Below are 23,475 nucleotides of genomic sequence, written 5' to 3'. Positions count from 1 at the left end.
CCGAACTGATCCCAGCTTCATTCATTCATTCATTTAGTCATTAATATTCAGGAAGGGTTTATCCTGGTCAGGGTCGAGGTATTACATTTCACACACTCTTTCACACCTAGGGGCAATTTAGTCTAGGCCATCCACCTACCAGCATGTGTTTGGGAGGAAACTGGAGAACCTGGAGGAAACCTACAAGGAAACAGGGAGAACAGCCAGTAAACTGAGATCAGGATCGAGCCTGTGCTCCTGGAGTGTTAAAATGACAATGCTACCCACTGCACCACCATGCCATGTGGGGCGCAATTAGTGATTGTAAGAACCTAATATCTAATACCTATAACAGCATCTACAGTATAAAGCTGGAGGTGGAATGTCTAAATTATAGCATAGGGTTTGACTTTACATTAAAGTTCAAATGAGTGCTTGGATAACTGTTATGGTTGCTATTCACTAAAACATCCACGGTTGGATAGAATAAAAAGTATTGATAGTGGAATATTGAAAATATTAGTATTATACAGCAGCCTAGATTTCATTTTATTTTTACAGGATATTCTGTATAGCCTGCCTCATCAGTACGCGTGGTTTTAAAAGAATGAAAACAGGTTGGACTTGTTTCGCAGTAGAACAACCTCCAAGAACAAACATGTTCAATATTTTATGATACTTGATGTTCAGGAAGCCGTTTTCCTTTTACTAGTGCCTTTTACTCCATATGTACACTAATACATTAACCATAAGTAAGCATGTAGTGATATATTTGCAATATGCTCGACTCCGATTAGACGTTTATTTCAATGCGTGCCTTCTTCCCATTCATTATGTAGTAGGCCTTTTTATTTTTCATTTTTAAATTGCCACGTGCTTTCATGTTACAACATATTATTAATAATGCATTTTCTATCCCTGATTGTTGTCGGAATAAAAGGTAAGTGCTTGTGTTACGCATGGGTCTTGCTGCTATTTAAATCCTCCGTCTCCTTCTACTATTTCTACTACAAAAAAATCTGGCCACCTTGGAGGTATGAACTACATGCAGGTGATTTGCATAATCTGAATGGCAAGTTCAGAAAACCGACTTGCATGTGCATAACTAGAATCAGGATAATATGCATAACTTTCCCTGAGTTAGATATAGATATTGACATATGAAATACAGAAAAGGCAGCGTTCATAATACATGCTAATGTATTTATATTTTGAAGTGAAAGTATGTGGTAAAGAAGGGAAGGTTGTTGAAGGAGTTGGTAATGATAGAGGAAGTGGGGATGAAATGATAGCAGGTCTAAATAGGGCCATAGAGAGAGAGAGAGATCTATACTGAAATGCTAGAAGAGGGTTTGAACAAAGTTTTTACCTCAAGGATCTCTGCAGAACCATGGAAGTCATAGTCCATGTGGAACATTAAAAGCATAGCCATCGTTCAGAGATCAGGAAATCCCCCCAGGGCTCTGAAAGAGTATGGAATAAAAGTATGTGTGAGGCAGACCATCTAATTTCCTAGTATTTTAACATTTGACTGAAAACACCAAAATGTACACAGTGCTGATCCTATATCAGCTCAGAAATACACTATACTTTCTAACAGAAAACAGTTTCTTACTTATCTCCTCCCAGAACTCCAAACACCACCACCTTGGACTTTTGTATGTCAACACAATTAAAATAATGAATCTGCAAGTAAGATGAAACATTAGTGTATTTAAGGTCAAATTGGTAACACTGTAGTTTGTCAAACTCACCCCAGACTGTGCCAGCTCTGCTTCAATACCTTCACGATTGGCAGGATCCTGAACCATCTTCAGTGGGTGATCATACACCATCCATCATACACGCTACCTCACTATCTATTAAACTCGCTACCTCACTAATTATTAAACTCGCTAACTCACTATCAATTAAACTCACTACCTCACTATCTATTAAACTCGCTACCTCACTAATTATTAAACTCGCTACCTCACTACATATTAAACTCGCTACCTCATTACATATTAAACTCACTACCTTACTATCAATTAAACTTGCTACCTCACTACCCATTAAACCGTTACTGCACTAATTATTAAACTTGCTACCTCACTACCAATTAAACTCGCTACCTCACTACCCATTAAACTCGCTACCTCACTATCTATTAAACTTGCTACCTCACTACCAATTAAACTCGCTACCTCACTATCTATTAAACTCACTACCTCACTATCTATTAAACTCGCTACCTCACTATCTATTAAACCCGCTACCTCACTATCAATGAAACTCGCTACCTCACTATTTATTAAACTCACTACCTATTAAACGTCAAACACTAGTCATGTGATCACATTTTCCTTATAACGTGTACTGTGATATAGTCCTGTCCAAACTTTAGGAAATACTCTGATATAAAATGTTGGCTCTTTCACTCATCCCTGAAGGAGACTAATATATTAACTCAGTGGTTCCCAAACTTTTCCAGGGCAAGGCCTCCCAAATGGCATTAACTTTTGACCGAGGCCCCCCTTTTGCAAGATGTCTTTAAAACACATTAAAACTACAGATTTCTGAATATATCCCCCTTATTTTTTTTATTAATAATTACATCTTGCATCTTTACATTACATTACATTAGGAATTGATTGTTTGTGTCTACTAAATATCAGTCCCTGCAGGATTTTGAAAAAAAAAAAATTGTAATTGTTTATGGCCAAAAATGCGTGATTTCGCTGCGGTTGCTTTCAAAATTTGTGATGCAACTTGCAGAGTTTTTCTTGTGCTTTTTTTCTTTCTTTCAAAAACTACTTGAATGGGCGAAATTGCACACAATAGTTTTGCACGGTCTTTCACAGTGATGAGACCTTTTAGCTGTACTCATGTTGGACACACGTGAAGCGAAGAGGGCTTTGAAGGAATTAGCCTTGTGATGATGTCACGCGATGCGTCTTGAACATTTTTAAAACTCGCAAGCCCCTCCTAATATTGTGGAGTTTGCTTGATTTTACGTGAATTTTTGCGATTGTAAAATCCTGGAGGGACTGATAATAAATTCCTGCAGTAGCAGTCCGTTGTCCTTCAGGGCCACCGTAATTCAGTTACAGCACAGATGGGAATTTTCACCCCACTGAGGATGGTCCTGAGCTGAAATAATTTATCCTTGTGTTTGTCTACCTCTGCTGGTCAGACTGAAAATCACCCACTAAAACGCCTATATGGAACACAGGATACACTCACAGTACACGTTATTAGGAACACCTGTACCCCGGCTCATTTATGCAGTTATTTACTCCGCCAAACATGTGACAGCAGCACAACGCACACAATCATGCAGATCCAGGTCTAGAGCTTCAGTTAATGTTCACATCAGAATGGAGAAAGTGTGATCTCTGTGTCTTTAACTGTGGCATGGTTGTTGGTGCCAGATGGGCTGGTTGGACTGTTTCAGAAACTGCTGATCTGGGATTTTCACACACAACAGTCTCTAGAGTTCACAAAGAATTTTAACATGATTTTAAACATATGTAAACATCTTCTTCTTTTTTATTATTTAAAAAAAATAAACATCATGTTACCTTTAAACAGCTTTTTTTTTTTAATAAACATCATGTTACCTTTAAACATCTTTTTTTTTTTTTAAATAAACGTCATGTTACCTTTAAACATCTTTTCTTTTATAGACATCATGTTACCTTTATACATTTTTTATAGACATCATGTTACTTTTAATTGGCACCCTGTCCAGGAGAATTTGGAGAGTGAGAATTTATTTTTCACATCAAATTGTTGATTCACCCCGGGCGCCCCCTGGTGGCTTCCAAGGGGGCCGCGACCCCCACTTTGAAAACCACTGACTTAGCGTTATGGCTCTGAGCCGAGCGCTCCGCTATAACGGTGTTGAATGAATGAATGAATCATGAATTGATTAAACGCGCATGCGCAGATGGGCAAAATCCACAGAACTCTGTGGATGGTGACATTCGATTCGATTGCCTATGACGTCACAACGGGTAGAACTAGTACAAATAGCGCTCATGCACTTGATTCCTTGTGTGATAAAGCAGCTAATGGACCGAGGTGTTCAGGATCTATAACTACATTGTTTCCTCAGCTCAATATTAAAGGATGCTTAATTGCTACTGATCAAGGACTAAGGAAGCGCCCTGCTAAAACTACATGGTACAAAATGCAGACTGATAAGTCTGAAAGTACGGGTCAACCTGTTCCGTTTTGCACTTCAGACAAGATATTTGAAAGAACATCTTCAGAAAGTTTCCAGAAGACAGGACAACCTGAATTGAGTGATAATCAACAGAGCCAGAGTGATGGGGTAGAACAGATTTCTACATTTCTGTACAACAGGGGCAATGACCCCTGCTCCATTCGCTGTCTGATCAAAACTATTTTAAATTTGGTCAATAACACAAAAATGAACCAAAAGCTGATCAGAGAAAAAACTGAGATGAGCACCAGTCACTAGAGGAGGACTGAAAAAGACAGTGTTCTTCCAGCTGGACTTATGAGCAACAGGACATGTCTGGACTGGAGCTCAATTTGAATTAAAATACAATCAGAGGACTAAATGAGATACACCAACAGAGGAAGACTGAAAAGCTGTAGATGACCAATTTTACTCAGGGTCGACAGTCAATCAGAGGAAAATACATGATGATCTCTCGTCACCCGATGAGGATTGGAAAGCGCGAGCTTTCCAGCTGTACTTTCAAGGAGCGCGGGGATGTTAGCTCCTCTAAGACACATCTTGCACCTTTGAACTCTGATCATCCATCCATCTTCTATACTGCTTATCATTTTCAGGATCATGGGGAAACCTGGAGCCTATCCCAGGGAGCATCGGGCACAAGGCGGGGTACACCCTGGACAGGGTGCCAATCCATCTCAGGGCACACTCACATACACACTCACACACCCATTCATACACTATGGACATTTTAGACATGCCAATCAGCCTACCATGCATGTCTTTGGACTGGGGGAGGAAACCGGAGTACCCGGAGGAAACCCCCGCAGCATGGGGAGAACATGCAAACTCCGCACACACAGGGCCACGGTGGGACTCGAACCCTTGACCCTCTGAGGCGAACGTGCTAACCACTAAGCCACTGTGCGCCCTGAACTCCGATCAATTTGATAAAAAATACAACAGCGTGCCGAATGTCATCGATAGGACAAAATGAGCTATACATTCCTCTCTGTAAGAGGACTAAAATGCCACAGATCTCCAACTCTAATTTTAAGAAGCAGCAGGACATTAGCTCATCTGAAGCACATCTTTCACCTTTGGTTGAAGCTCCAGTCAGTCTGGTCAAAAATACAACAAATGGTCAAAATTTATTCAAAGGACCAACTGAGCTAAAAACTGGTCACCAGAGGACTGAAAAGAGAGGGCTCTCCAGCTGTACTTTCAATAAGCGCTGGGACGTTCCACCTTTGATTGGAACTTTGATCAATTTGATCAAAAATACAACAGCGTGCCGAATGTCACTGATAGGACAAAATGAGCTATACATTTCTCTCCATAACAAGGGGGGCCTCATACTGAAAAAGACTGAGAATCACTGGACTAGGGCAATGTAAACAAAACAAACAGGTAATTAAACAAAAGTCAACTTTAAATAAAGAGTGAACTTTAAATGAAAAGAAGCCAACTTCATGTGTGTGTGTTTTTTTTTTATCCTCTACAGCCTCTCCAACAGGGTTTTTAGACTGACAAGTGAACCAGTATAAAGATGTATATATTGATAGATATTTCAAAGCACTTCTGTAAGTCACTTTGGATAAAAAGAGCCACATTAAAAAAAAAAAAAGTCAAATTTAAATTAAACAGTTACAATTTAAATGTCAAGTGTCAACTTCAAATAAACAGTTAACCTTAAAAAAGAAGTCAATGAAAAAAAAGGTCAATTTAAATAAAGTATGAGCCAAAATGTTCCTCCCACAGCCCAAAGACATGAACCGTAGGCTGATTGAGATATATATATATAGTCCGTAGTGTGTGAATGGGTGTGTGTGTGCGATTATGCCCTGTGATGGGTTGGTACCCTGTCCAGTGTCCCCCTGGCCTTGTACCCTGTGTTCCCTGGGATAGGCTCCAGGTTCCATGTGACTCTGTGTAGGACATGCGGTACAAAAAATGGATGGATAGTAGTTCAACTATCGTCCAACATACTTCAGTCTGTGTGCACAAAAATGTGCTGGTCAGCACATCCCCTGAAGTGCTGAGATGGCTCCCACAGACCAGGTTCTCACCTTTTTCAGAACCATTTCAGAAGCGTTCTGTATGCTGGGAGAACCATGACAGATGTGGTCCGAGCAGCCAAGGCAGGACCGTAAAACCGCGTGTATACGCGCACTTTCACGGCAGGACCGTAAAACCGCGTGTATACGCGCACTTCCACGGAAGAACCGTAAAACCGCGTGTATAAGCGCACTTCCACGGCAGGACCGTAAAACCGCGTGTATACGCGCACTTCCACGGCAGGACCGTAAAACCGCGTGTATACGCGCACCACCGCGGCAGGCCAGTAAAATCGCGTGTATTCGCGCACTGCCGCGGCAGGACCGTAAAACCGCGTGTGTACGCGCACTTGCGCGGCTCTGGATTGACTATCCGGCCTGCCCCAGGCTCGACTAACCGCTGCCGCATTCACTTCACTTCACCTTGTACTCTATGTAACTCTGTACAGGCTGGATTGGAAGATGGCATCCTCGGAGCAGTCAGAGCAGGTAGTTAAACCCGTGCTGTGAACTTTCAGTATGTGAGTTTATACGTTTTATGCCAACTCCTGATGCCACTATAGTTTTTATTTTCAGCGCACTTAATATCTGTTAGCTGTTTCTGACAGGTGCAGGCCAGATAGCGTTAGTAATAACACTAATAGAGGGAGCTTTAGCATTACATATTACATTACAAGTGCTGAAACAATGGTTTGTCCTCATGGCGTGTGGATAAATGCAGTAGACTTCGTTTCTCTGCACATATAAGGAAGCTAAGAAGCTAAATATGCGTGCATTCTCTGATAGCCTAGCCTAGCCTAGCCTAGCCCAGCCCAGAGTCCAAGGACCTGACAGCTAGTATGCTAATAGAGGTACACGTTTAGATTAAAATAATAATAATTAAAAAAAAACATTTCTTTGGGGTTTTCTTGGTCTTATACGACCAACCTTCAAGCTTCTCCACACATGACTGCTCATGAATAGTTCTCTTATGTTATAATACATCACACACAGTGCTGTTCAATTCTCTAGTCTGATTGGTCAGGAGGTATCGATTCGTTTCTATAACAGTGGCTCTGAAAGTAGTTCCGGTGCAAAGGTTCATATCAGTGCGCTGGCCGTATTACAACATGCGTGTTCAAACTTTTCCAAAGGGCCCAGATTAAAGCACATCAACACACCATAGGATCAGTCATCAAATATTATTTATGAATTATGCAAAAATGTTTTCAGCTTTAATTTGAGTATTCACAAATCCAAATCAGGAATCACAGCACATCGTATCAGGGGTGGCATCACTCCTCCAAAAGTAGTGGAGCTAAATAGTTCTCTGAGAAAAGAGGTACATCTGTCATTTGTCTATAAAACAGTCGTTCCAGGGGTTTCGCGTTTTTGCGAAATGCAACAGCGAGGAAATGCCACACTATTCGGAGGAGCTTTCGATTTTACAGAAGATTTGGGCCAAGACGTGTAACGTGTTCAGTCAAAGCCCTCTTCGATTCATGTGCGTTGAACATCGAACATGAGTACAGCCTCATTTACCAGCAAACATCACTGCGAAAGACTGCACAAAACAATTTCGTGAAGTTTTGCAAATTCAAGTCGTTTTCCGGAAATAAAGCACAAAAAACGCAAATTGCATCGCAAATGTAAAAAACTAAAAATAAAAAAAGCCGCAACAATATCAAGCATTTTTGGCCTCAACGATCACACAAAAACTCGAAGTTGTGAAATCCTGTACAGACTGACTTTACAAACATAAAGACTAGCTATGTATTTTGCTTTCAGCACTATATGGAGCCAGGGTCGTTTTATAAAACAATAACATGGCACAACACGCCTTTTAATGAACGTCAAGAGCGGTTTGTTTCGACCCCACACGCTTCATTTAGCATTTTACTCCTCAGTCAGCTAATAACAGCAAAAATGAGTTCACAAAGTCAGATAACTCTAATTCTAATATAATCAAAGACATGCTCACACTCTGCAGTAGGCTGTTTGTCACTGTAGAAAATGTCTGTTTGGTTAAACATGTTTCCAGCAAGTCTGACTTAATTTAGGAATGTTCCTGTAATCAGTTCAGAATACAGAATATGTCACTTAAAATATCGAAATGTTAGTGCTACTGATTCAACGCGTCAGTGAGCGACAAAGCGCAGTTAACCCTTTATAGGAGATAGGAGATCCCCTTTAGGAGAAATGTCCCACCCCCCAACTGAACTGGAAGTTTTGATTGGTTTTTCAACCGAATCAGACCTGTCCGTTGTTGCTTGAACTGCTGAGTCACCGCCCAAGTAGTTTGTAATGTGGCGGGCCAAATGCCAGCTTGGCGGCCCTGCTTTGTATATGTGGCCTTCCTGTTTGAGGCACCAAAATGAATTAGACAAGCTAACATAATCATAAATTAAATTGTCATTTTTAATATTTGGCTGCAAATTATTAAACTATTTTATAATATGCAGTGAAAAGTTGGGCGCATGGTGACTTAGTGGTTAGCACGTTCGGCTCACACCTGACCATGTGTGTGCGGAGTTTGCATGTTCTCCCCGTGCTGCAGGGGAACTCCTCCGGGTACTCCGGTTGCCTCCTCCAGTCCAAAGACATGCATGGTAGGCTGATTGGCGTGTCTAAAGTGTCCATAGTGTATGAATGGGTGTATGAATGTGTATGTGAGTGTGCCCTGCGATGGATTGGCACCCTGTCCAGGGTGTACCCTGCCTTGTGCCCGATGCTCCCTGGGATAGGCTCCAGGTTTCCCCGTGACCCTGAAAAGGGTCGGTATAGAAGCGGTATAGAAGATGGATGGATAATGAAAAGTTTTCCATGCTTAGTGATTGGAAGCATGGCCACTTATAACATTATAACGTTATTAAAGTTAAAGGTGGACTTTGGACACAATATTAACAATGGACAACATATTACTAGTGCTCTGTGTTGTTGTTGTTGTTGTTAATGTGTCACGTTGTGTGAGACGTCGTGGTCATTTCCAGTTTTCCATCACTGTTTTTTTTTTTTTTTGCCAGCTTTCCCTTTTATTATTTCTTACAATGCTGGGAGTCAAGTTGGAAATGTATATTCAGGATATGAGAAATGTGAAGTCCAGTTTCAGAGGTACTGATATTGATGTTGCAGTGTAATTTACTGATTTGGAACACAAGAGTGACAGGAGTATCTTGTTACCCAGGTGTATCCTGTTAAATTGATTGTTTAAACAATAAATAGCTCTGAGCATCCACTCTTGGTTTTAGCCTTCAGTTTCACCAGAGAAGTTGAACTGTATTTGTTGTTTAAAAGGATAAACCAACATGAAGGTCAGAGAGGTGTCTATGGGAGAAAAGCAAGCCAGTTTGAAGCTGGGAAAAAAGGGAAAGGTGTGAAGCAAACATGAAACTTGTTGTGTTCATTTATACGTTCAGCGCGAGAGTTTTATCATAGAGCTGAACGTTTTATTAAAGGCACCAGTCTGAGAAACGATCTGTTTAAACGGAGAGTTTTATGAGTGTTTTTCATCCGTTTTAATTGTGAGCTGCTTTAATGTTTTAATCATGAGCTCAGTTATAGAAGACTGAATGTGTTATAGAAGTTCTGGATGGGATGAGGGAAAATTTTAATGTTTACACTTTATTGTTGAGCCTTTTGTTGTTTACATGTTATTGTTTAACTGTTTGTTGTTTACACTTTATTGTTTAGCCTTTTGTTTACACTTTATTGTTTAACTGTTTGTTTACACTTTATTGTTTATCCTTTTGTTGTTTGCACCTTATTGTTTAGCAGTTCATTGTTTACACTTTATTTTTTAGCCTTTTGTTGTTTACACATTATTGTTTAGCCTTTTGTTGTTTATACCTTATTTTTTAGCCTTTTGTTGTTTACACTTTATTTTTTAGCCTTTTGTTGTTTACACGTTATTGTTTAACTGTTGTTTACACATTATTGTTTAGCCTTTTGTTGTTTACACATTATTGTTTAACAGTTTGTTGTTTACACTTTATTGTTTAGCCTTTTATTGTTTACACTTCAGATGTAGCTTGCACAGTATTGCTCTGAATTAAGCAATGTTAATCTGAATTTGATGATTAAACCTGCGGAAGAAATATCACAACATTTCATCAAACCATTTCCACGTACGCAATCAGTCACGCCTCGCTGCCACGCAATCAGCGTTCGTTCACCGCATTGCACTACAGGTACGCACAGCACATAGTTAGCTCATGGGAGGACTGTGTGCTAGTATGTTTCTGCATGCCACATTTACCCATGATCCCCCTCTCTGCCTCGCAAAGTAAATACGCATTAACGCAGGCGTATACATCGGCATTTCCAGGTGTGCTAGTTTGCTTAATAGGTGTGCTAGAAGCTTTTTCCTCTGCTTTTCCACATATGTTCTTTCAAAAGTATGCAACGCTGATGTAAAAATATTGGCACCCTTTTCAGTTGCCTTAACCCTGAAAATACGTCATCGTCTTGAAAAGTTAGGTTAATTGTTTCACCGTTGTAGACGTCTTAATCCCATAACACTGTTAAATTCTTGATCGGTCAGAAGGTGGTGTTTAGTTTCTACAACAGCAGCTCTGACAATAATTCTGGCTGTAATTTAAATCCCAAGTGAATATTAATACGTTCTTTCTAATACGTTAGCGTTTCCATAGCAACAGCTCGTTCACAACGACTTGTAAGCTGGACGCTCTACATAATCTAAGACTAATAGTAAGCGATGTTACTCACACACAATATGTGGTGTTACACGCATAACAGCATATAACTGTTGACATGGGGAAGATTTCTGTACAGAGATGTTTATTTAGCATTTTTGGAAGGAGTCTCCGGTGTCAGGAGTTGAGTTTATGCTTTGCAGTAACATGATGAGCTTATCAAAAAAAAAAAAAAAAAAAAAGGTAGAGAGGCTGGTGAGGAAAGAACGGGTAACAGCTGACATTATACCAGGAACTAGCTTGTCTCACAGGCATTCCACAAGATTAAATTAAAATCACACCACACCATTATCACATACCTTGTTGAAAAAGGTCCAGAAAACCTCATTCGCATCAAAAGAAAAACAAAAACAAATGTAAACAATGTTGCAAGGCTTTGTCGGATTTGCGACATGGCTGTTTTTAATAACGTATTCTCAAAACCTGCTCCCTCAACTTGTTCGACATGTGGAATGAGATCTCCTGAGAAGTTTGATGGGTACTGTGTAGAGCAGGTCTGGGTGTATTGTGTAGAGAACGCCTCTAGGTGGAGCTGTAATACAAATCTGCTGTTTTCTTTGCAGAGTGGACCTCCAGGCAGAGAAGATGCTCCGCCACGGGAAGCTCTGGTAAGGCTTTTTAAAAAATGATTTTTACTCTGGATGCCAAATCCAGTCTCACTAAACCCTCCTAAAAAAAACACAAAATCCTGGAGAAATGTTTCTGTACACGTCATTGTAATTCTGGATGATGCGGATTTTCCACACGTACAGCAAAACACATCTCGTGGTCTGAATTGTTCAGTATTTGGGCTTGGCTGCATGGTCTCAATCCATCCAGGCCACTGTGAAAACTGATACTCCTTGTGACTAAAAACAGTGTATTTTTTTTTTTTAAATATTTAAGAATCATATCAGGAACAGCCTGGGAAAAACCTTTCACGTGGTGAAACTGTTGCTAGTTTCTACTTGCATATCGTTCTGAAAACTATAAACTTTCCAGAACTGAAAGCTGTTTCTCTTTTGCACGTATCTCAACCACAAGTTCTAGCATTTTACCGTCTGGTTATCCCCAAAATTATAATCTGACACACCGTGTAAGAGCAGCGTTCATTTGCATTTCATTTGTAAGAAATAAAAATAGTTAAAATAATCATCGTCACTATGAAAACTGTCTCGATCTTTATACCGATCTTTATTCATATTGTAGAATCTTCTTATTTGCACTGGTTTTTAAACTGCAACAGGGCTTGGCGATATATTGATATAATGTCGGTATCGTGATAAATGATTACGCGATACACTTTTCTGAGATATCGTTGGTATGGTGATGTATTTAAAAAAAACAAAAAACGTTTTTAATCATTACAAATTAATGGTACTGAATGGATGCCGTTGATTTTGATGTCGTTTTTGAAAAGCGTAATCTTTGTCTTTGTTAAAGACGAAAGTAAAAGTATCGTCAAACTCAGTTTAATGTTTTTTTTTGTTGTTGTTGTCGTTTATTTGACTTCTGTTTTGCGGACAGTTTGTTAGCTATATTATTTATCGTGATGCACCGTGTATCGTAGAAATGTCGTCAAGTATCACGATATATTTTTGTCATATCGCCCAGCAATAAACTGCGTCCATATCTACCCGACGTGATCTGTGCAGAAAGCTTAGGCACGCTAATGCAAGTATTTATACATAATTTTAATGGATTATATTTATGTGTTATTAAAGTAGAGGTGTCAGAATATGTTATGCAAAAAAAATTCGGCCGCATCGACAGCCGACGGCTTTTCCCAGACCTCCACACATGGAAGATTATTACAGAAAGATGAAGATTAGGGGGGAAAAAAGCAGGCGTTGTTTTTCCAGTCTGCCCAGTTTCAGTGATTTTTGTCCTCACTGTAGCTTCAGGAATGGAACCTGATGTGGTCTTTTGCCGTTGTAGCTCATCCGCGTCAAGATTCGATGTGTTGCGTGTTCTGAGATGCTTTTCTGCTCACCGTGGTTGTAAAGAGTGGTTATTTGAGTTACATAGAGCGCTGCAGGGCAGATGTACTTTTGTAAGCCAACCCGGAAGTTAGCATCCCCCCTGGTTCCCTCGACAAAAAAGCCAATAGAATTTTTCCATTGGCTTTTAGATTATTGCAGAAAATAAGCTCTGACCATCAAAAGTTTATGGTTCTAACACGTTTTGTTCATCAAGATAATCTTCACAAATGAACAGAACTTTTATGAATTTTGAAGCCTAAATACAATCGGCAGAAGTAAAAAGCTAGAGTTAAAGGCTATAAACTGAACTACATCACGGTCACATGACTTTCTCACCACAAATTTTTTAGTTTCCTGTAGTATTTATAGCACTTCAATCAGAAAATAGTATAAATTGGTAAATGTATAAGCTGGGACGTTTGAGTCGGAATTGTTTGCAAGAGCGCAAGAGGATGTAGTAGATGAGTTTTAATGTCCCTGACAGCCTCTGTAGTCCTATTTAACCACTTGTTAGCAGCCGCCTTTTTCAAGAGACATAAAAGCTTAACAAAATTACGAGTGGGGTATTGAGTGAGTGGGGTATTGAGTGAGTGGGGTATTGAGTGAGTGGGGTATTGAGTGAGTGGGGTATTGAGTGAGTGGGGTATTGAGCGGGGTATACTGATGGATTTTAAGTCATAGAATGAAAATATCTTGAGCTTGTGTTAATCACAGACCTTATTTCAGGCATTTAAAAAGCCCATTCAAAAACCCCATTGAGTTTGGGACGATTGAACCAGAAGTGCTAAAATGTTAACTTATTTCCAGGTTTTAGGAAACCACCCCCCGCCTTTTTTCCCCTGATGTTTGAAGTGAACATTAACTGAAGCTCATGACGTGTATCTGCATGATTTTATACATTGTACTGCTACATTATAATTGTACCAATGAGCAGCTGTAGAGGTGTTCCTATTAAAGTGGCCAGTGAAGTGTATACAGCATGCTTATATTCTCTGTATCATTACTTTCTGAATTGTTCTCCTTTGTTTAATGTGATTTCATGGCAATTTTGGAAATATGAAACCCCACTCCTCAAAATGTCGGTTAATAAGGCCGCTGGCTTTTCCCCAACTGGCCGACGAGTCTCTTTTCTTTTCTTCTCTCTTTTTGATGAGCTGCTCTTTCCCAGTTAAGTGGATTATTACAGTCCTGGATAATTCATGTCACAAGGCATTATTTGGATGAGGTGAATAATTGAAATCTGTGTCTGAAAGGATTTGATGTGGATGAGAGGAAAGGGGATTGCCCTGGTGGCAGGGTTGGCGTGAGGTAGCGTGTCAGCTGGGGCATACCAGTCACGTTAAACACTTCTGACTCACCTCGCTCCATCAGGCCAGGTTTGGACCTGCGCTCTTTTCTCTGGTGTGTCACTCAACTGCAGCACCAATCACGTTCGAGCCCCAGCGCTTGGCTCTGACTCTGGCTCTGGGAGGCACCGCCCACTCACTGTGTTTTATTTCATACTCCATCTATTATGTCTTTTCTTTGCTTCTCACACTTGTTGGTTGACTTCAGTGTTAAATCTTTAGTTGGGCTTCACGCTGTCTTTTTGATGTGTGCACAGAAAAACATTGAAATTCTGGGGGAAAACTATTTAAAATAATTTGTTTACTTGGCAAACTCCTCCGCATCATAACCAAAACGGCACTTCTGCCTCCGGCTCGTCCACTATAATGACAACGGGGCTATTTTACACCCGGTGTCCGCAGGATCTCCTGAAGATGAAACCTCAACGACATTCATCGTATATGTAAGAACACTTGTAAAGCTTCTTTTAGTGAGCTCGGGAAAGGTGTCAGACTGGACGCTTCATCATATATAAGCCACTATGAAGGAAAGAAAATAACTGTTAATAGAAACACCCAGGCTAACCTTAGCCCAACACTATGACTTCATTGTAGGACTGAAAAAACAAACGGTAGATGTTGCTGTCTCGCTGTACTGTTGAATGTAATGTTTCAAAACGGAGCTACGTCCTAGCCCCGAGTGCAAAGTAGCCCACTGGCAGTCTGGGGGTCAGCGCTCTAATTACACAGTCTTATTCAGAATATTTAACACAACAAAAATGATTTGCTGAATTTTTAGAATTAAGCAATATTGCCTGAGCAAGAGTGCGGTTATAATATACAGTACATCTGAAATTTACAGTGGTGCTTGAAAGAATTTTCTATATTTCTGCGTAATTATGACTTAAAACATCATCCTAAACATAGACGGAGAGAACCCAATTAAATAAATGAGACAAAAATGTTATACTTGGTCATTTATTTATTTATTGAGGAAAATGATCCAGTATTACATATCTGTAAGAGGCAAACGTATGTGAACCTTTGCTTTCAGTATCTGGTGTGAGCTCCTTGTGCAGCAATAAGTGCAATTAAACATCTCCGGTAACTGTTGATCAGTCCTGTACATCGGCTCGGAGGATTTTAGCCCGTTCCTCAGTACAGAACCGCTTCGACTCTGGGATGTTGGTGGGTTTCCTCACATGAACTGATCGCTTCAGGTTCTTCCACAACATTTCTATTGGATTAAGGTCAGGACTTTGACTCGGTCATTCCAAAACATTCACTTTATTCTTCTTTAACCATTCTTTGGAAGAACGACTCGTGTGCTCTGGGTCATTGACTTGTTGCATGACCCAGATGTCCTGACATTTTCATCAATGATGGCAAGCCACCCAGGCTCAAACCACGATACTACCATCAGCATATTTCATAGATTGGATAAGATTCTCATGCTTTATGTTACCACTTTTGTTTGAATTTAATGTATGGGAGAATAAACTTCTTTGTATGTTCATCTTAAATAAATAAGCCATATTGTCGATTTGGTACTCAGACCAGAGAGGCCATATACTGGGTGTCTAAAAAAACTCAGGAACCAATGAAAGTAAAACTACACATGCTTCACTTTAAAAAAAAAAAAAGAAAAAAAAAGTTTATTTACAACATATGCTCTACACGTTCACGCTTATGCTCTTTTCTTGGCCACTGTATCACGTTTGTTTTGTGGATTTTGCTCAACGAATTTGGATCGACATATTTGCTCAGCATATTTCCATTGGGTTGTGACTTTTCATACACCCTGTAGAATAAAAAAATCTATGGACGTCTGTGAAAACTGTCCACTGTCTGAGCTTTAGCTTTGTCGCTAGTCTCTAGTCTGATGAGCTGAATCCAGCTAAAGGATTTGCTACAGAAGCTTAGATTGATGTTTAGAAAGCTGTAGTGGCTGAACTACAGCCAGTTTTTCTGTTTCATACATTTATCTGCTACAGTATTATTATTATTATTATTATTTTTCAAATGCCGAGTTTGGTTTGCTGGAATGCTTTGCTAAGTCTGTTTCCAGACCTCAGTCCGCCTGTTGACGACCCCTGCTCCAGTGTGTGTGTTGTAGGTGATGACCACACTACACCCTATGGCCTACTGCAGGCCAGCTCTGCCTGCTGGGGTCGCTCTCTGTGCCCCAAATATCACTGGCCTCCTGTTGAAAGAGGCAGGGATGCAGAAGCGAAGGGAGGAGGTAAAAAGGAGGAGAGGCGGGGGAGGGAGGGGGATGGAAAGGGGAAAGTTGTCAGAAGAACATTCCGGTCTCGCTGCGACTTCAAAAGCTCCCCTTCCCCAGGATATTAAGCGACTGTGATGAAAAATTTAGCGAGCGTTAAATAAGGCGCTTTGAAGTGATCTGTTTTGGCTCAGCAGTCTATGAATTTCCGGAGCCCCTCTGCTATCGCCACCATGTAGAGGTTTAAAAAAAAAATTAAAAAAAAACATCACAAAGCACAGAATTTGGGCACAAATTGACAAGATGCCAACATTAACATTATAGCTGCTTTATCAGACCTTCTCTCACTGTCTTATTCACTTTATCCCGTTGTTTCCCTTCATTTCTCCCTTTGCGCCAGCGCTTTGTCCCTCAGTGCCCTGCAGTTACAGCTGACATCTGTTGCGTATGTGTTAGTTTTGAAAATGAACCTCGTTTAGTGAGGACTTGTGGAACACAGCAGCGTGGAGCCGGAGGTGCTGCTCAGGACAAAGACGACGGCCCTGCGTTTTCATATTGCTTATGAAAGTCCAGAGATGAGAGGAAGGTGGTGGCTGGTAATAAATCTGAACCACTAATACCTTTGGTGAAGCTTTGCAGCAATTTAGATCTCATTTTTGCCTGTTTTTCCACTTTTGATTATTGCTTTAATTGTAATCCTTTATTGGAGCGGCCTGCAGTAAAGGGAATTATGGTCGGTATGGGGGCTCGAGGCTCGGAGATAATTCAAAATTATTGAGGAAGATGGCCACTAGGAGAAGTTCATCATAGCTACTCATACTGGGCAAAGATCTGAATGGTCCTTCAGCGTTTTTCTTTCTTATTTTTTTTCCCCCTGTTAAAATGACAAAGGATGGTGATTCCTTTCTATTAGGGATGCACATTTTGGCATTCAATTGTAGCTAAGTTAAAAGTAATGTCAAAATGCAGTTATGGTTTTTCTGTTGTGTAAGCGAAGCACATTTCATTGTCTTGACTGCAAAAGAATCTCTGGTTGTCAATAATCAATATTAGCTGATCGTCCAGAACATGATACTGGGGTAAGAGCAGTTTGAACACACCAGGGGTTGCCTATAGACAGTTTTTTTCCCCTCACCTAGCCAGTGTGTGCAGCTAGCAACATAGTTTTATGTTTACGATGTTTTATTAAGGTGGGCACGATGGCTAAGTGGTTAGCATGTTTGCCTCGGGTTGGGTTGGGGGTTCGATTCCCACTTCCGCCCTGTGTGCGTGGAATTTGCATGTTCTCCCTATGCTTCGGGGTTTGCTCCGGGTACTCCGGTTTCCTCCGCCAGTCCAAATTGCGCGTAGTGTGTGCGATTGTGCCGTGCGATGGGGATGGGTTGGCACCACGTCCAGGGTGTCCCCACGCCTTGTGCTTGAGTCCCCTGGGATCGACTCCAGGCTCCCTGAGACCCTGTGTAGGATAAGCGGTATTTAAAATGGATGGATGGACGGATGGATGTTTTATCACAGTTTGCTTGGACTGCCATTATTAATTGTGAAATATGTCCGGATAACTGTTATTTCTTGTCATCTGATCGTTAGCATGACATCAAATAGTATCACATGGTATCGGATTTTGGTATCGGAACATTTTTTACAAGTGAAAATGAGCCCCGTTACCCGATACCAGTATTTGTATTGATGCATGCGCAATGATGCCATACAACGAGACCTCTCGTGAGCCTGTTTAACGTGTGTGATTATGTTTAACACGTGTGAAGATGCCAGGCCTGGGAACCGTTCCTATTTCATACACATCAGCCCAAGTACTTGTTGACCGAACCCCGAGCCGTCGCCGTGAAGTGGGAGCTCAGTGCACTGATGTGTTTTTGCGAATGCCACTCGCACATCCCGAGCTCTCCGAGTCTGTGCTTAATGACACAGGAAGGGCTTTATTGTTGCTGTGTTGCACTTTTCTCCCCTCCCTCCCTTCCCTCCCTCCCTCCGTTTCAGGATCCTTGGAGGACTCTGTATGAATTCTCACTGTCGTGTCCAAGGACGAGCGGCGCAGGGTCAGCTAATTACTTTTATGATTATGATTTCACGTCAGATTTATCGTGCGTGCTCGGATCACTTCTCGAGGGCTGCAGATGCCGGCTGCAGAAAATGAGTTTACGGGTGCGAGCTTGCTCAGGCCTCTCGCTTTAACACAGGTGGCTCTTTTTGACTCATTACACATTGCGGATTAGAGGTGAATCATCATCTTTTTTCCTGTAAAAGCATCACTTTGGTGCCAAACTTTCCCCCTTCATGCGTGTGGTTCTTTTTTTTTTTTTTTTTGGTAGAATCCCCTCTTGAACATCTTGTTTGTTTACTGGTAAGAGACACTCTTGACACAATTGAGGCATGACACAAACCATAATTCTCAGTTTCCTGTTCGAACTGAGAGATGGCTTTTCTATGAAACCTCATGGCTTTCCTCTGACTCACTGATGTTCATCTGCATGAATTATTTGGACTCTTTTTTTTTTTTTATATTTTCCAAAATTGCATCCTGCTCTCTTTTTGATGTTTCTGATTCTGGTTTTTTTTTTTTGCTCTTTGAAAAGAATGGGTCGATCGAGATGAGTGGAGACCAGATTTCATTATTCTGCGGTTTTTGCTTTTCTGCATCCCCTCTGGACCAGATCAGTGAAGCCGAGTCCTCGGGGTCCAGATGCAGCAGATTTATGGCCGGACATCTCACCACATCAAAAGCCCATTTGTTTTCTCATTGTTTTTTTTTTTTTTTTTTTTTTTTTTTAAATAGACTCAATTTTCAATTATAATTCTGTCCTCTTGGCTGAAATACCGAATGCCTTTTGACATACTTCTGATCAGGAAATCAAGCTTATTTTGTAATCTGGTAAAGTAACGGTTTTGTCTATGCCAAATTTCCTTTTACTCTTCAACTTTTATCATATGCACCAATTTCTCATACAGTGATGCATGTACCTTGCCAATTTAATGTTTGTATACAATATAAAGGATTAGATTCAATCAGCTTTTTCTGAGACAAAGGTGGGCACACTATAAGATCATTAGCTAGCCCATTGGGCCAATGAAATCTCTGATGTGCTTGGCAGGCCCATGTTTGGGCTGCCTGGAAACCTAATTGACCTAGCTAAAAAGTGGTAGCAAACATAATGTAATAAAGTCGTTGGCTAGTTAAGTTCATTAATACAGACACGGATATTAAAACCTTGAGTATCAGCTGATAACAATAACAGATGAGAATTGTTTTCTTTAAAAACTCATGAGCTTTAAAAAAAATTTTTTTTTATGTTTTTTAAACTGAAGCACTTCAGTTACCTCTAACAAAGAAAATCACTTACATTGTAAACATAATAAATATAATTAAGTATGCAGCGTTAATATAATCAAATCAACCCTAAAAACAGTCAAGTCTCTTTATATCTAAACAGTTCCATTTCCAACAATAAATTTCTTTTCCATGTCCAATTTTCAAACCATATTGGCTATTGGATCGGTGCCATATCTTTTTTTTTTTTCTGTCCGTCCAAGATATTCATAAGCGCAGTATCTCAAGAACGAGTGGTTAAATATTTATTGGATTTATATGGAATTATCCAGCAGATGAACTGAATTGTTAGTTGGCGTACATATTAGTAACAAGAAGCACTAGACTTGTAGGCGGTGGAGGTATCCCCAAAAACACCTTTGGTGTTGAGTTATTATGTGGTGTGGTAGCCTGGGAAAACCCTTCACATAATGAAACTTTGACTTTATATATAGTTCTGAAAACTACATAAATATGTTCCCTTTTTGCATATACGTACATCAGTCATAAAGTTATAACATTTAAAAAATCCATTAACAGTGAAAAAAGCTGTGTTTAAGGATTTCATTCCAATTCTACATTTTATGGCTTATTATAATCTACTAAAGAAATTGGGAAATGAGTTGTCATTTTGATTATCAGCATCATAGACATCAATCTCAGCCTCATCATTGGAGTTAAAAATGACTTGTGGCATTTAAACACAAGCCGCATGGTTGTGCCTTCACTGCACTGATCTCTGTCCATGCTAACGCCAGTGCAGACACATCCACTGATAAATTCAGCATGTTCTGTTGTGTTTAAAGGAAATAAAAAAACACCCATGACATTCCCCAAAATTGCGCTGACATTTAACTGCAATAATTAACCTCTCATATAATTTGGCTTTTCCCATATAAAGCCTGTTGGAGAGAAACTTCACCTCTGAAGTAAGACCATGGCCTGCTGAACTGAGTGATGGTGACTGGTGAAAGTTGTTTGTCGACTCGAACTTTTTGAAGGAGGTGTTCCTGTCCCCATTGCTGTCCTTGTCTCCATCCCTGCCCTCGTCCATGTCCTTGCCCCGTCCTTGTTGCTGTCCCTTTCCTTGTCCCTCTCCCCATCGCTGTCCTTGTCCCCATCCCTGCCATTGTCCATGTCCATGCCCTTGTTGCTGTCCCTGTCCTTGTCCCTCTCCCCATCCCTGTCCTTGTTGCTGTCCCTGTCTTTGTCCCTCTCCCCATCCCTGTCCTTGTCCGCATCCCTGCCCTCGTCCATGTCCTTGTCCCTGTCCTTGTCCCTCTCCCCATCGCTGTCCTTGTCCCCATCCCTGCCCTCGTCCATGTCCTTGCCCCTGTCCTTGTTGCTGTCCCTGTCCTTGTCCCTCTCCCCATCGCTGTCCTTGTCCCTGTCCTTGCCCCGTCCTTGTTGCTGTCCCTGTCCTTGTCCCTCTCCCCATCGTTGTCCTTGTCCTCATCCCTGTCCTTGTCCCTTTCCTTGTTACTGTCCTTGTCCCTTTCCCCATCGCTGTCCTTGTGCCCATCCCTGCTCTCGTCCATGTCCTTGTCCCTGTCCTTGTTGCTGTCCCTGTCCTTGTCCTTGTAGCCATCACCGTCCTTGTCCCTGTTGCTTTCCCTGTCCCTCGTTGCTGTCCCTGTCCTTGCCCCGGCCCTTTCCCGTCTTTGTCGCTGTCATAGTCCTTGTTGGTGCCCCTGTCCCCATCCCTGTTCTTGCCCCTGCCCTGTCCACATCCCTGTCTCCATCCCTGTCCTTGTCCTTGTCGCCATCCCCGTCCTTGTTGCTGTCCTTGTCCCCGTCCCTATCCCCAGGCTTTTTCTGCTGATTTCTGGATAACTCGCACCATGTGACTCTTTAATAGAATGCTCATAGCCCTGTGGGAAAGCTTGATTAGATTTGTCAGATGAGTCAAAAGCGATCATCAGGAGACGGTCCAGGAGAATGAATCAAGCACCAGTGACTCTGGCTTCTGCTTGACTCCCTGCTTACTAGTAACTCGGGGAAGAATTCCTTCCAACCCTCTCGCCATCAGTTATTCTCATTCAAGCAGGACGTGATTTGCTCGTTGTGTTCGTCTTAATCTATAGTTTTCTCTTCTGCTTGAAGAGCATATTAAGTTGTTTTTTTCCTGGCTGATGCACCATCCATTATTGCCTTGATTTTCCAACTACACTGTGTATCATAGCTGTGCCTATTAATTATTAACATGATTATTAAATTATGTAGCATGTCTTTGTTGCTCAGCATTTTCCACTGTAAAACTGGTTATAACTGGTTTCTTTTCGAAATAAAACATGAGGACCGGGCTGGTGCGACGCGGTCCGACGTGAAGCGAAGTTACGGTTACCAACCCACAGAACTGTTGCGTTCGTCTCGTCTCACAGCATTTTACAATTTTTAATTCATCAGTGAATGACACATCATACTTTTTAACCATTTATAGTTGAATTTAATGCTGTGGAACGTCTGCGGAAAAATTCATTTACGTCAACGTTTCCATTTACGTTATAGTCGCTATAAACAACATATAGCGGCTTTGCAAACAGCAGTAACATCTATATAGTTGTTTCGTCATCAGCTTCTCCTTTTTTTCCTCTTTCTTGAAGATAATAAATAAAAAAATAATAATAATAAAAACACAACTTGTCATGTTACCAAAAAAACTGTAAAGTTCAAAATGTCTTGAAAACTTCTGGAACTTTATATTCCTTCCTTTTTTTTATAGCTTTCTATTACTAGCCTTTGATTATATGGTGCGTCCACCATACAAGTCCCTGTGATCGCACTGTTACTATAGAAACGATATTGTATTAGAGCGTGCGCTTTAATATAAACCTGTGATTTGCCTCGCAGCTGGAACTACTGTCAGAGCTGCTGTTACAGCAAACAAATCAACACATTCTGACCTATTAGCTTTGAGAATTCAACAGCGACATGGTATAAGAATAATTAACAACTGATCTTTTCTTGTTGAATTATGTTATTGTCATCTGTTCGCTCTGCTTCTTTATTCTACAAGCTGTTTTGACTTTTTTATGGTGCAATATTAAACCACACACTGATTGAGCCTCTGCTTATGCCAGGAACCTTCCTGGAAACCAGTTTTGTTCCCCTAGTGTCCATATTGTTCTAGCTACTTATAAGAGCAAGCCTTTATTTGAGGTCTGGGATTGAGGAAAAATGGCATTTCTTTTCATTTCTACTTAAACTTTTATGATCCTAGCCAAGGGATCAATCCAAGCAGAACGGTTAGTACAGATCTATAATTTCCCAATTCGCTCTAGCTGTGTCATGACGTGTTTGCATGAGAGATGACAGAAATATGACACATATTCAATCGCGGCACGGCCGTGCTTTTCAAGTGCCTGGAAAGGCTTCTGTACAGCTTTTTGTAAACCCGTTGCCAACTTTGTAATTACTGCAGTCTGATATTATAAGTTTCCTCCCTGCCTTATTTGTATGTTGGAGGAAGCTCTGAGAAGAGCAGACATGTCAGAGAGAAAGACAAGAGAGAAGAGAGGGGAGACTCGAAGTCTCAAGCTGCCTCTCCTGTCAGGCATATACACACACACACACAAACACACGTTCCACTCAGCCTCCAATGTCACTTTCAAGGCATAATTACCCCAAGTTGTGTTGATTAGTATAAGAAGCAATTATGCCAGTTTTTCCGCCGCAAATGAGTAGACGTGATGGCCCCCTGATTGACAGGAAACATCCCTGCTTT

General features: G+C 40.8%; 1 protein-coding gene across 1 annotated transcript in view; it reads left to right on the top strand.

Annotated features, from left to right (window-relative positions):
• Positions 1-6,495: 6,495 nt before the first annotated feature.
• The window catches only part of pex14 (peroxisomal biogenesis factor 14), a 92,054-nt gene continuing 75,074 nt past the window's right edge, over positions 6,496-23,475 (top strand). The window contains exons 1-2 of the mRNA XM_053642544.1: positions 6,496-6,714; positions 11,480-11,524. Coding sequence (XP_053498519.1) covers positions 6,688-6,714; positions 11,480-11,524 — 72 coding nt within the window. The 5' untranslated portion in view covers positions 6,496-6,687. The remainder of the gene's footprint in view (positions 6,715-11,479; positions 11,525-23,475) is intronic.

The sequence above is a fragment of the Ictalurus furcatus genome, chromosome 15, assembly GCF_023375685.1.
Source record: "Ictalurus furcatus strain D&B chromosome 15, Billie_1.0, whole genome shotgun sequence".
Lineage (NCBI taxonomy): Eukaryota > Metazoa > Chordata > Actinopteri > Siluriformes > Ictaluridae > Ictalurus > Ictalurus furcatus.
Note: the sequence above shows the minus strand (reverse complement) of the source record. Positions and strands in the feature narration are given on the sequence as shown.